The sequence below is a fragment of the Populus alba genome, chromosome 9 (genome assembly GCF_005239225.2).
Source record: "Populus alba chromosome 9, ASM523922v2, whole genome shotgun sequence".
NCBI lineage: Eukaryota > Viridiplantae > Streptophyta > Magnoliopsida > Malpighiales > Salicaceae > Populus > Populus alba.
Genome location: NC_133292.1, coordinates 8,236,346 through 8,249,399, shown reverse-complemented (window position 1 = coordinate 8,249,399; position 13,054 = coordinate 8,236,346). Strand labels below are relative to the sequence as shown.

The 13,054-nt window shown below is 34.8% G+C and overlaps 3 protein-coding genes across 3 annotated transcripts; 2 read left to right on the top strand and 1 right to left on the bottom strand.

Moving 5' to 3' along the window:
- Positions 1 to 250: 250 nt before the first annotated feature.
- Positions 251 to 1,502, bottom strand: LOC118059118 (uncharacterized). The gene is made up of 4 exons (XM_035071952.2): positions 1,371 to 1,502; positions 1,091 to 1,230; positions 826 to 951; positions 251 to 703 (listed from the first exon to the last, which is right to left on the bottom strand). The coding sequence occupies exons 1-4, from the start codon at positions 1,407 to 1,409 to the stop codon at positions 526 to 528; spliced, it is 483 nt and encodes a 160-aa protein (XP_034927843.1). The 5' UTR covers positions 1,410 to 1,502; the 3' UTR covers positions 251 to 525.
- Positions 1,503 to 2,250: 748 nt separating this feature from the next.
- On the top strand, positions 2,251 to 3,409 carry LOC118059116 (small ribosomal subunit protein uS14z/uS14y/uS14x-like). The gene is made up of 3 exons (XM_035071949.2): positions 2,251 to 2,412; positions 2,906 to 3,005; positions 3,127 to 3,409. The coding sequence occupies exons 1-3, from the start codon at positions 2,351 to 2,353 to the stop codon at positions 3,133 to 3,135; spliced, it is 171 nt and encodes a 56-aa protein (XP_034927840.1). The 5' UTR covers positions 2,251 to 2,350; the 3' UTR covers positions 3,136 to 3,409.
- A 145-nt stretch (positions 3,410 to 3,554) lies between these two features.
- LOC118059115 (uncharacterized) lies at positions 3,555 to 8,961 on the top strand. Its single transcript, XM_035071947.2, has 3 exons — positions 3,555 to 4,920; positions 7,219 to 7,280; positions 7,475 to 8,961. Exons 1-3 carry the CDS (start codon positions 4,833 to 4,835, stop codon positions 7,826 to 7,828), a joined length of 504 nt encoding a protein of 167 aa, XP_034927838.1. The 5' UTR covers positions 3,555 to 4,832; the 3' UTR covers positions 7,829 to 8,961.
- The last annotated feature ends 4,093 nt before the right edge of the window (positions 8,962 to 13,054 follow it).

Below are 13,054 nucleotides of genomic sequence, written 5' to 3'. Positions count from 1 at the left end.
GTGCTAGCATTTAGATGCAAGACAATTTAACCCGGTTGGCTTTTCAAGGTTCCTTGTCTCAATTTCTTTTCACGTTCCATCGAACTTCTTACAATTAATCCATCAAGGTGGGCCGTGTACCTCAGGAAGTCTTGCTTAGGCTGACCTTTAACACTCGTAAAGCTTGATAGTTTGTCATAGCAACAAGAGAATTCCTCTTGTAAGACGGAATATATAAAATGGAAATAGCTTTCAATGGATGCTTGTAAGATAGGAAAAATCAAATCAATCACAAACTGCTTGTCACCAAGATATAATCAAGGTTTCTTGTTTTGCATTTTGATTCAACAGTAACATAAAACCCAGTTAAGTTCCAACCACCATGGAACCCTGAAATACAAGGGGGAAAAAGGAAAGAAAAATAAAGAAGAGAACCGCTGCCAGAAGCGAAGAGACAAAATTTAGCTGACCGATGATGGGTCCTCAGCTTGATTACCCCGTGAACTTTCAAGAGAGAACCCCAGCCTGGATTGCTAAGATATTAGTTTAACTGTCTGATGATGTACCACCGTCGGCTTGATTACCCTTTGAACATTCAACCGAACGACATGGAGGCGCCTCACCAAATTTCAATATATAAGCAGTCTCAGAAACAGGTTTCAGCTGCATAATCACTCGAGCATCTAGATACGAGTCGCAAACAAAACACCAAACCGATAGATCACTGTGGTCGAAAGCAAACCAAATTCAAATTCCAAACCAAGAAAGGCGTAAAGCCGATTGGAAATTATCAAGCAAACCAGCAATAACCGCCACAAAACGCAATACTCGCATCGCATGCCATACCTGTAACTGAGAGCCAAACAATGGCTGGTTTGATGAAAATGTTGCAACATATGCTTGTTCACAAAACGGCTGCAAAGTACATCCTTACACGACAAGCATAACCAGTTCTCACTTGGATGTTGGCACCTTAAAACATGTAATCAAAATAATTTCAACAAATTAGAAATTCTCGAAACATCTGACTTGTCTACATGAACTATTTTATTTTTTATTAAATAAATAAAAAATAAATGTCAGGGTTTGAAAGAGAGCGTGGAAAGATTACCTGTTGCAAGGAGTATCGGGAGTTGGTATGTGAGCAAGATCAGAAGACAGAAAGGCCAAGTGATCACACGATGTTCGGGCTTCGACCCAACCCGATCCGGCACCGTACATATCGTTCTCGTCATCTTCAAATACCGGCTCCTATTGTTATTCACAGAGCTTGGTTAGAATATAGAATCTAATGCTTCGAAAATAAGATTTTTAACAATTCTCTATTTGGGTTAATATCTAGAAATTGTAAGATGTTTTTGTAAATCTTGTAATTTTTTTCTTGGGCTTACCAGAGGAGTAGAGGAAGAGGCACCAGCTTGATTTGCCATTGAGGAGTCTGTCTGTATTCTGATGTTGTAGTTTGAGAGTAAGGTTTAAGAGGATGCCTGAAACGACACCATCTGCTGTCACGTGCTCACGTACTGTTAGGGTGAACTATATTTTAGACCCTGTAGATTCAACAATATTCCACTTTGCCCCCCGTAGCTCAGAATATTCCAATACTAAACTTGTAGTTGTCAGTTGTTCTTTCAGTCTTTCAGTCTTTAAGCTTTATTTCTTTGTTTTTTATATTTATTTTATTATTGACTTTTAATACTATTTTCTTGAATAGTTATTTTCTGATTTTTCACGCGGTCATGTAAGATAACTGGTTTGGTTAAAAAAGTATAATTTTTAACTAAATTTAAATAATTAATTTATTGTTCAAATAGACATATTTTAAATAAAATATTGAAGGTTTTGTCAAAATAAAAAGTGCATAAATAAGAAAAATAAATCCCGACGGAAGAAAAACAATCTTCATTCCAAAACTTAAATCATTGAAATTGTTTTAAATGTATATTTCAATTAAAAAAATATATAAACATAAGTTTTGAAAATGGATCCGCAATATCGGCTGGGCTGGTAACACTAAAGCAACCAATAAGCAATAATCTCTTGTAAATAATCTAATTTACTACCATAATAATATCAAAATTTATTTGGGAGCGGATCAATACAGAAAGGGCAAAAACAACCTTTGTGATTGCTACAGAGGGTTTCGAGCCTCTGACCCACAGCTCTAAGCTAGTACTCACTGGGCTAAATCACATAAAGGCCCAAATCAGACAATCCTACGGCCCGAAACCAGACACACCAGGAACCTAGGGTTTTGTAACGCCAGTATAAGATGTCACTTTCCTTTCCGAGTTCAGAAGCGCTCTGCGAATTCCATGCTTTCAAGTTTTCTCTAGTGGCTCGTAAGCTTTAGCGATCAGTAACAGAAAGGATGGGTCACGCTAATGTCTGGAACTCTCACCCCAAGAACTACGGCCCTGGTTCTCGCACCTGGTAATCGATACGAGAAAATGAAAGTATAATCTGATATCAAACCTATCTTGTTTGCCTTATGACAAAAAGGGTTCTATCAGTTTTCCTTCTTATGCTTCTTCACTGTGCAGTTGGTTCTGAAAGATTGCTTTTTTATATTATTTCTAGGAAATTGTCCTGTTGTTGTCATGTTTTGATTGTGTAACTGGGATCTATTATTGTTGTGTTTGGATATCCCAGAAATAACTATTTCCTGTTTAGGATGATTTAGCGTTTATGAGCACTGTCATCCAGTGCTTAAGATGATGGTTTTAGCTATTTGGTTGGTAGGGTTTAATTTTGAAGTTCGATGGTTGCTAAAATTGATTTTACCTATAATTTCTGGATAGGGTTTCAAAGTGGATCCATGTTGTTAATGTCTTCTTATTTGTGACACTGGGATGGTTTAGATAGAAGCATGAGATGTTGGTTTATGGATTCTGATGTATGTCATGTTTTTTTGTTGATTTATCAGCCGCGTGTGTGGGAATCCCCATGGTATTATCAGGAAGTATGGGCTCATGTGCTGCAGACAATGCTTCCGTAGCAATGCTAAGGAGATCGGATTCATCAAGGTAAACTCATTGACTAGCCTTTCGTTATCTAGTTTGGCTGTATCTAGTTTGGTGTGTTAATTGATTAGCCTATAGTTTGTTGACAATCGTTTTCATTCTATGCTTATGTCTTTTTTTGCAGTACCGCTGAGGAAGAGCTGGTAGCTCTTGACCCACTGGACGAGCAGAAGATAGCTCGCTTTTGTTTTATGCAGTACAAGATACCTCGTGTCCCACTAGACTAGTAGGAGATAGCTCCCGTACCCACTAGACCAGTAAACGTGTTTTGCGCAAGTATGATTGATTATAATTTTTATGTTTGAATTAACTATTAAGACAATGTTTTGGTTAGTTGATTTGCTGTGGAACTTGGATTGATGTTGGAAATGGAATATTTTCAATTAATTGATGATATTTTGGAATAATCTTCTATAGCATTATCGGTCTCCTTTTCATAATTGATTTGTTCTAATCCAAGCGTTTCTTTTGAATTCTCTGGTAAACACCTGTCCGCATCACAATGCTTGTTTAAATGATCTGGTGGCAGCTGCCATCTTTGAGTACTGAGATTTAACCATCATTCTGGTACTTTAATCATGGTTTACAGCTGGTAGGGTGCACCGATCCTCGTATAGTTTGTGAAGAATAAAGGTGAGGCTGCATTGTAAATGTGGGTGAACATGTCAATGGCCTCTACTTTTGTTTTTTCTCTTTCCTACTTTCCATGGTAATGTAGGGGGTGATCTCAGGCACTTTTTTGAAGCAAGTGGAAGATTTATGCTCTTCCTTGCTCTGCAAAAAGTACATTTTGAGTCTGCTCAACTGTCAAATATTACATACAGTGTAATTAAGAGATGCAAGTGTCGCTATAACAAACAAGCCTTTGAGCGAACCTTGTTGGAGTTCAGTGGCTGTTGTCAAATTTCCCACTCTTTCCTCTCTCTGCTTGATCCTGTTATAAGGTGAAAATAGAGGTGTTCATATGCATGCATAATTCATGGCGTGATCTGTCAGGAGAACGTGGCCTCTTCTATGCTATCCAGGCAGATAGGACTCTTGAATGTCGCACTCGAGTGCTCAGCGACTCTTGAATGTGTGAGGCATGCAGAGAGGACTTACTCACCAACGCGATCTCGAATTCGTTCCAATTTTTTCGGGACTAATAAATTGATTTCACTTTTAAATTAGCATCCACAAAACGGAGCAGGTTAGAGACTATCCTAAACAATACTGAAGCAAATCAAGCGCTCTACAGGATTATTGATCAAGACTTCTCGGAAAATTGCTTCCGAATGATCTAAATTCTTCCCAGTACCGGGAAATCCTTTAGGATCCTCCAATGTATGCCAGAGAGTTTTTCGCTGAAGATGATAACTGGGAAACTGAGTTTTTTACTGAAGATGACAATCACTGGGAAAGGGGAATGCAGTATTATAAATGCTTCATAATGTAAGAGAGCTAACTTTTGAGTTCATATATAAAAACTGAAAAATGTGAAAGGCAAAATGCTTGAATTTTCTCCTGCAAAGAACACACGCGTCGTTGTCAGGTGTAACACTATTAAAAACTTCTATTAAAGAGAAATTGATGAAGAAAGTGAAGGAAGCTCATTTCAGTTTTCAAGACTGTTTAGACTGATGACCAATGTCTTTTCGACTGTCTGCACAATTCCATATGCCTTCCTTTTCCGCAGCAAATCGGCACCATAAAGTCCATAATCACTCGATTCTCCTCTCACAGGTAAAGTGGCGAACTTTTAGAGTTACCAAACAGCAAACCCCCTGTTAAATTGTTCGTTTTGCCACTAGCATTTAGGGAATCTCAATTTGTTCATTTGTGATTATTGACATGGCAAGGATGTCTGTGTTTGGATTCTGGGCTCTGATCCTCCTTGCTGGAACTGCCTGTTTGTCTTCCACTTACTCGTCTTCTCATGGTAAGCTCTATTAACCCAAGTTTTATATGGTTTCATTTTAGTACTTTTAATCCATTAAATTTGATTCTAGTTTTCGTATATATATATTCTAAGTAAATTTTCAAGAGGTACAATTATAATTTGTTCGCTCCTTGTTGCCATATCTCCATCTGTTTCTCTGCCACAAGCTTGCTGTATTTGTAACAGTTATTGAGGTAGAAAGAGGTACAGAGTTAGAATGCTTTCCAGATGCATCAATATCAATAATTGAGGCATCACTATTTTTGTTTTGGTCATCTCTTACAAGCTAAAAAGGAGAAGAAGAAGAGTTTCTTGATTTTCATGATTGATTTAATAGCACTAATTCATCTAGTTTAGGCGACTGTATATGGGACTCACTTTTGGTTGCAAAACCCTGTTCTAGTGATGATGAACTTTCCCTTGCAAACTCCATTACTATTCAAGCAATGAATCCTTTGGACCACTAGGCCATATCACTCTCTGTTCCCAACAATTTCCTTTTCACCGTCCATCATCTATGCATGTGCCTAGCGATCATAAAGTAAAGTAAGCAATCACCAAATGTTTTCTCTTGATAGCAAGGTTTGCAATTAAAGGACCATGATCTAGTTTCACCATTCTTACTAATTAATGTATTCAGAATTATCATTGATTTATAGAGCTAACACTTGAGGGGGGTTAGAGAAAATTCTTTTTGGCATTTAAACATTGTCGATTCCAGGGGTGTTCAAAAAATCAGTTCATTTATAATATTTATGCTATGTGACTTAACCTAACCCGTAAAAGTTAAATAATATGAATGTATGAAAAAACTTAAGAAATGGATATCACGAGTTGGGTGGCGGGTTAGGATTTTTAAAACCCGGTCAATTCAACTCAACTTGTATACTTTTTTTTTTTGTTATATATTCTGTTTTTTTTTTTTTATTGCAATTGATTTTTCTATTTTAATCCATTTATTTAAATGATCAGACCCATAAAAATTAGCAATATAAACCCAACACATAAATATCTATAATATTCAAAAACAAATTAGCCCAACCTAATATATTTAACCTACTCAAGTTCAAAAAAATTAAATGGGTCAAGTTTTAATATATAAAATACCAAAAATTAAATTAGATATAATTTTAAATTCAAAACCGACCTAACTATATCCCATAACAATCCTCTCCGATTCTTTTGTAAATTCTCACTGTTTCACTGTTTGTGTATGAAGATTGTACTCTAATAGTGTAAAATTTATTTATTTACTATCGGTTCTCTAATCTCACTTTCTCAATTCACTTTGTCGGTGCAGAGCATGCCACGGTTTGGTGCTCTTACCGTAAGAATTCCCTGTCAATTATCATTACCTTTTCCTACCATTAACATCACTCTACAGCGGGTGCTGTCCTCTCCATTTTAGCTGCTTATCAAGCACATATGCTGCGGTCTTGATCCTGATGATGCTAACATCTTTTTGTGCTATCATGTAGAATTTAGGTTTGCGAATTGAGCAGACTTTGCTTACTCATGACATGTTCTGCACCGACAGACATGGAAGCACCAAACCGTGAAAGACTATAATCATCCATGTAGAGCTAAAGAGAAATTGCCAACCTTTACTCAGGTCATCTGTTCTTGATCGCATTGCCCTAACCGGACGTGAGCAAGGGACTGATATATCTTTCTATATAGGAAACCTGACCCAGGACAATAATGATTCCTGATTTTACCTCACACTTGCCAAACTGGACCACTGATAATCATGTAGAAGATAGGGTTAGCTGAAGTCCATTTACTCCGGTGTGTCCCTTGAGGATGATTGAGGACTAAAACCTTCACTTGTAATCACCTTATCATTTCTTAACAGAATCAGGCATGTTAATTCATCTGGTTTTCATGATGACACGCATTAACACGCCACAGAACCCATGCAAAGTTAAATTTGTGCTTGCCAATCGCGTGTTACATTTCACAAATTCTTATCAGAGCATGTCTTTTTTCATATACTTGTACTGCAATTATGTACCTGGATCTCAGGTTGAACTTTACATGGGTCTAAACGTAATGAACATGTCAGGTAATGGTTCTGCATAACCTAGTTGCATAGCTGGAAGAGCTCTGCACCGAGTTAATATAGTGGTCGGTGGTCCTACTTTTCCATATAAAGGAAGGTGTCATATGAAATTGATTATTTCGAGCTCATCGGACTTTTGTATCATGACCTGTGACAAACGAAAAAGTTCAAATTCTTACTCGAAGTTTAATACCGTCTCTTTTCTGATCATTTCTGTTATATCGAATTAAACCCAGATTTGAATTTCCCCAGAACTGAAGATAGCATAACAGCTACAACATCATTCAAAGAACCAAAGGTATGCTTCATTCTTTAAATTCCGACTCAACCCTAAATTTACTCTACAGATGAATTTATGAAGCTGTCAAGAAGGCATTAGTTTGTGCTGTTGCATGTAGGCTGCGACATCCAGTATCTTTAAATATATTAGACTGTGTTAAATGTCAGAATAATGGACTCTCTGGTTATTTATTTTCATTTCTCTATTTTCAGGAGGGATGCTATAGTCAGCGCATTTCTAGTGAAGAGATCCAGAAGGACAACATAAATATGGAGGGCTATAGCAAGATTGATCCAACTCCGAAATCTACTGCCACCATAGTATTCCAGACCAATCGAGCATGCATGGCACTCCTCTCATACCTTACATTCCAGGACCAACACTGCTGGATCACCCGAAGCAAGGCAGGCTCAAATCACCTCCTTCGCCTGCTTAACCATTTTATCACCAGCCAAAAACAAGTCCTTACATCAGACATGGTAGTTTTGAAATACGGAGCTATTTCAAAGTTGAGGTTGTTTTCTGAAGTCTTATATCAGGTAGTCACCATCATAAGCTGTCCTTAGTTTGTTTGCTTGAATGATGAAATCTTAAAGGCAGACTTGTATATCGCATCGTTGCAAAATTACTTGTCTAATGCTTGTTTTTGGCGTTTTGGTACAGAAGGATGCTCTACTTAACAATTCCGAAAATGGCACTCGTTTTGCGTAGTTAAAACTAATTTATTTGACTCCCGAAAACGAAACCTTGTAGCAGGCATTAGTTTGCTCTCATTTAGTGCCCAGACATCATTCAAGCTGGTAGGGTGTAGCCTAGCAGATCTTAACTAATGCATGCTGTAAAGTGACCTTAAATGGTCACATACACTGAAATCACCAACATGAAAAATAAAAGCACAGGCATGCTAAAAGTGACTGCAATAATCTCCTTCACCAACCTCCCTGACTATTGTTTCTTCTCTTTCAAGGTAGTTTGTGTGCCCCTTTCACATTTTCTTAATTTCTAGCACCAATCAATTATTTCTATCATTGAAGTACACATCTGGAGAATTCTCATGAATGCTTCATCTCTCCAATTGGAATATAATCATACCACATCTTCTCCTTTTCTTCACCATTATGGTTTCTTTTCTCATGGATTTAACTGAGTTTTGGACCTTATCCTCTTTACCTGGGATATCCCTGAGAGAATATATATAATTGTGTCATCCATGAAACTTTTGATAATACAAAATCATCTAGGCATTCAAGTAGTGCATCTTTAACATCTTAGAGGCACATGCTAAGCTGTTTATTTAATAAGCTACTGAAATAAATTACTTGAAGATATGTTTTCATTCCTGCGTGTGGTCCAATTGAAGATTGAAAAATACTGAAGGGAAGTACTTGTGAAAACCTGCTGGTCACCCATCATAGGTCTAAATTGTGATGGTTGAAAAGGGAGGCTGTGTAATTAAATTGTCCAAAATGCTGAAATCATATCTTGTATCCAATGTTTCTTTTCGTTTTCTGAATCTTTCGTTCAAAGCAAAAATACAAGGCACATTTTTTTAATGCATGCACAAATGACTTTCCCCATAGTCACGTATTTTCCTTTTAATTTTTCTTTAATAACAAGTATAGATGTGAGGTTGAAGTGGAAAGGAGCTGGAAAGTAACGAGTCCAGACAAAATCATACTTCAAATTATATTATCACTTTCAAAGGGGGTTACCAAATTAAACAAACATCACTTGTATAAGTGGTTGTATTACTTTTAAATTAATTGTAGCATGGAGTATATTTTAAGTCACATGCCTTCCAGAGTTCTATTATCATCATTTCTCTGTACAGCCATAGCTTAACAAACGGAGTTTTTGATACATCATGCTCATCTTCATCTTCAGATGAATTTTAATGGTGATTTGGCTCTCAGACTGTTTCCCAATAGTGAATAGTTTATTAGTTTTAAAATATATCTATACATATTTGCTACACATAGGAGTCGCTGTCTGCAGTAGAAGTCACCTGTGGAATACAAAAATAACTGCAGCTAATAAAACTATATTTTTGCGTGCAGTCGCCGCCCCCTTCCCCTGGCGGTCCCCCTTCAATTCCAGCAATTTCTCATGGTGAGGGGTAAAATCTTATTCGTGGTCCCTGTAGTTTGCGACATTAATGTCTCGTTAACCAAACTTACAGTGCCATGATGAACAACCAATTAACCAAAGCTTTGGTCGTGGTGTTCTTAGGTTTTCCAAGTTGTCTTTATTCATTAACCATTAATCCGTTTTTGGGTTCTCCAAGTTATTTCACGACTAATCTTTCGAGGTTCTATCAAGTGTTAGACAGGACCTCTCCCTAAAACATGTTATAACACCAAACGATTATCACTGTACACTGATTTTTTTAGTGTTTTTTATTGTTTTGATGTGTATAATAATAAAAAAATAATTTAAAAAAACATGGGAACAACAATTCTAAATAAACTTAGACGCGGAGTCATTTTATCAGCTAAAGAAGTACAGTGCACTCACCAGTCACCAATTTGAATGCAGTAGTTACTCCTGTTTAATTAGAATACCTGTTTACACAAATTTGAGCATGCAGTTAAGTCGTATTCAAGTTATGTTGAAGTTATATATGATTAGAGAACTGTAGCAATCAGACATGCGACTCTATACCTCTCCATTTCCATTTGCAGTTGACTATCATTGCTTGCTGTTTCTTTTTGGATCACAACTAGTCAACCAGGTTTGGCTTCGAAGGGACCCAATGCCAAATTGGAAGTAACTTCAATGGGAAAACTAGGTTTTGCTGAGGAGTTCAGGCAATCGACCTTGTTTCATGGTCTTGAAACATAACTGTTGAGTTCAGGCATGTCCAGAACCAATTTAGTTAATATCTAATGGTCCACAAAGCAGGACCTAGAGCTGAGAAAGCAAGGCCAGCTAGTGGGTTGCAAGCGGGGCAAGATGACGACAGAGTTAAGGAGGGAATTCTGAGAATTAAAAAGCGTTAAAAGCAAGGGTTTTCGGAGGGGCAGAGAGAGATAGAATGAGATGTTGCATCTTATTAAATAATTATTAGCATAACAAGTGTGATTATTAACTAACAAATGGGTTATATAGCTTAGCTTAGCTTGCAAAAATCAACAAGGCAAGGCGTTTGTTCTTGTCACCTCTTAAAACTTTTCTTTAAGTCAGTAGCATTTTCATATCGATGACACCAGCAAACTCCTTGTCTGCTTGAGAGCTCTTTTCATCGATGCTGTCTCTCTCAGTCTAGCTCAGGTAGCCCCCTCTTTCTTTATCCCTCTCTGTTCTTTTAATCTCGTTAATGTTTCATCTCCTGCGTGCTCCGTCGATTACTGATCCAGCAGGTTAATCACACCCACACGAGTTCTTTTTCACCTTCAAATGATATATATATATATATATATATATTGTGAGAGTAAATTTTTTTATAAATACTCTAACCGTCATATGAATAAATGATTTGCTTTTTCATCAAAAAATAAAGTTGACATCAATATATAAAAATATGGTTATAAAATACATCTTTAACACCATTACCATTCATGTGTTTTTGATATTATGGCACATAATATTTTTAAAAATATTTTTAACATTATTATATTAAAATCATTATAAAAATTAAAAATATTTTTTTAAAACTAAACACGCCTTTGAATATACACAAGAATATTTAAAAATGCGGACCAACTTGAGTTTTTTTAAAAAATAAAATTTTTTATTTTATTAAAAATTAATTTTGTATATGTTTTGATATATTAATTTTAAAAAATATTAAAAATATTATTTTAATATATTTTAACATAAAAAATAATTATAACTGTAGTATCATTTGAAATGAAAAAAAATAAATGGAGCAGTAAAACGAATGTTTCAAAAGCAATATGCTTGTAATATTTTGGAGGTGCGGTGTACGGTTGTGTGGTCATTATTTATGAGTACTGTTGAATGACTGTGTTTGAAAATGACACAGTGTGAGCTCAGGCTTATGAGCCCATGCGTCTTCGCTAATCCAACAGCAAAGAAGTGACTTGCAAAATGCCAAGATCATGCCCGCACGCGAGATGCTCTTGGCAACTTTGCAATTATTTGTACACACATTTGGTTTTAATAAAAAAAACAATTCTTTTCTTTTGGATTGGCTGTAGATGCTGCTGCCTAGGAGCCTATTTGGAACTCTGTCAATAATTATTTTTTAAGTATATTTTTTAAAAAACAGTTTAAAAATTAAAAAACAAACAGAATCCCACTGGCTTTTTATTATTTTTTGAAGCAGCTAGATTCGTACCTCTACTGTTTAATTATGGTCATTACTCGCTAAGAACACTGTTTAATCATGTTTAATTGATGGTACTACACGAGGGTGTCATTGCTCTCTTCATTTCTTTTTTTTTTTTTTGCTGTGCACTGGTTTCTTTCATTTGCCCCCTTGGGGCCAGAAATTTGGTTCTCAGGCATCATGAAAAGGATCCATAAATCAAGTAATGTGATGATAAGAATCAATGTAGATGCCCCAGCAGCCCAGTTTTGTCCTCTTCCCCCCTTCAAGGGAGCTCTACTTGTGAGTAAATGCTTAATAACATGAAAACTACCTGGAATTAATTTTTTAAAAAAAAATTAGTTAAAGGAGAGGAATTGATAGTTCAACTACCGTCAGTGGCTAGTTTCTTTTTTGGTTTTGATTGCCTGTATCAACTTTCAAGTGTTACAGTAACAGTGCGTATTAGAAATAACAAAAAAAAAAAAAAAATTGTTTGTAAAAGTATTTTTACTTTTTTTTAAAAAAATTATTTTTAATATTAATATATTAACATTTTTAAAAAAAAAATCCAGTTCAATCACAACTACAAACACCCTTAAAAAACTTGAGCAAAAGTATAATTATGATTATTTTAAAATGTATTAAAATAATAATTTTTTATTTTTATTTTTAAAAAATTAATTTTGATATCAATGTATCAAAATAATCTAAAAATATATAAAAAATATTAATTTAAAATTTAAAAAATTTTAATTTTTTTTAAATATAAAAACAAACAAAACCTTAAAAATACTAGAAAAAGGTTTTTCCTATAATCATTTAAAAAGAAAAAACAGTAGTTTACCCGTGAACACAGTAGAAGAGACATTAAAATGAGTGTTAATTTTTGTGTTTGAAATTACTTTAGTGTTGGAATTGCTATTCAAATATTTAAAAAAGTTTTGAGATAGTGATATTAAAAATAAAAAAAAATATTATTTTATTTGATATATTTTAATTAAAAACTAATTTTAAAAAGTATATTATACTATAATATTAAATAAACACTAAAACTTTGTTTGGTAACGTGGGCCTTTTAAAGTGTTTTTGATTTTTGAAAAAAATATTATTCAATAATTTTAATATTTTTAATATGTTAATTTAAAAAATAAAAAAAATTATTTTAATATATTTTTAATTAAAATAATTTTTACAAAAAAAATAACATGTAAACTCATTATCTAACATATAGTAAAGCAGCATTTGGAAATACGGTGCAAATTACGTTCCCACCAAATTTGAAAAAAAAAAAATTTTGTTAAAATTGAGTGTAGTTTGTACTTTTTGAATTGTTTTGATGTGGTGATATGTCAAAAATAATTTTTTAAAAAATATGCATTCGGCATGAAAAGTTATTTGAAAAAACAACCGCTATCACATTACCTAACTCGCTTTAAATCTCTCTTGAAACATGTGAATATTTTAATATAATAATAACATGGAATGGAGTATGATGACTTGTGCGCTTAACAAAGTACAA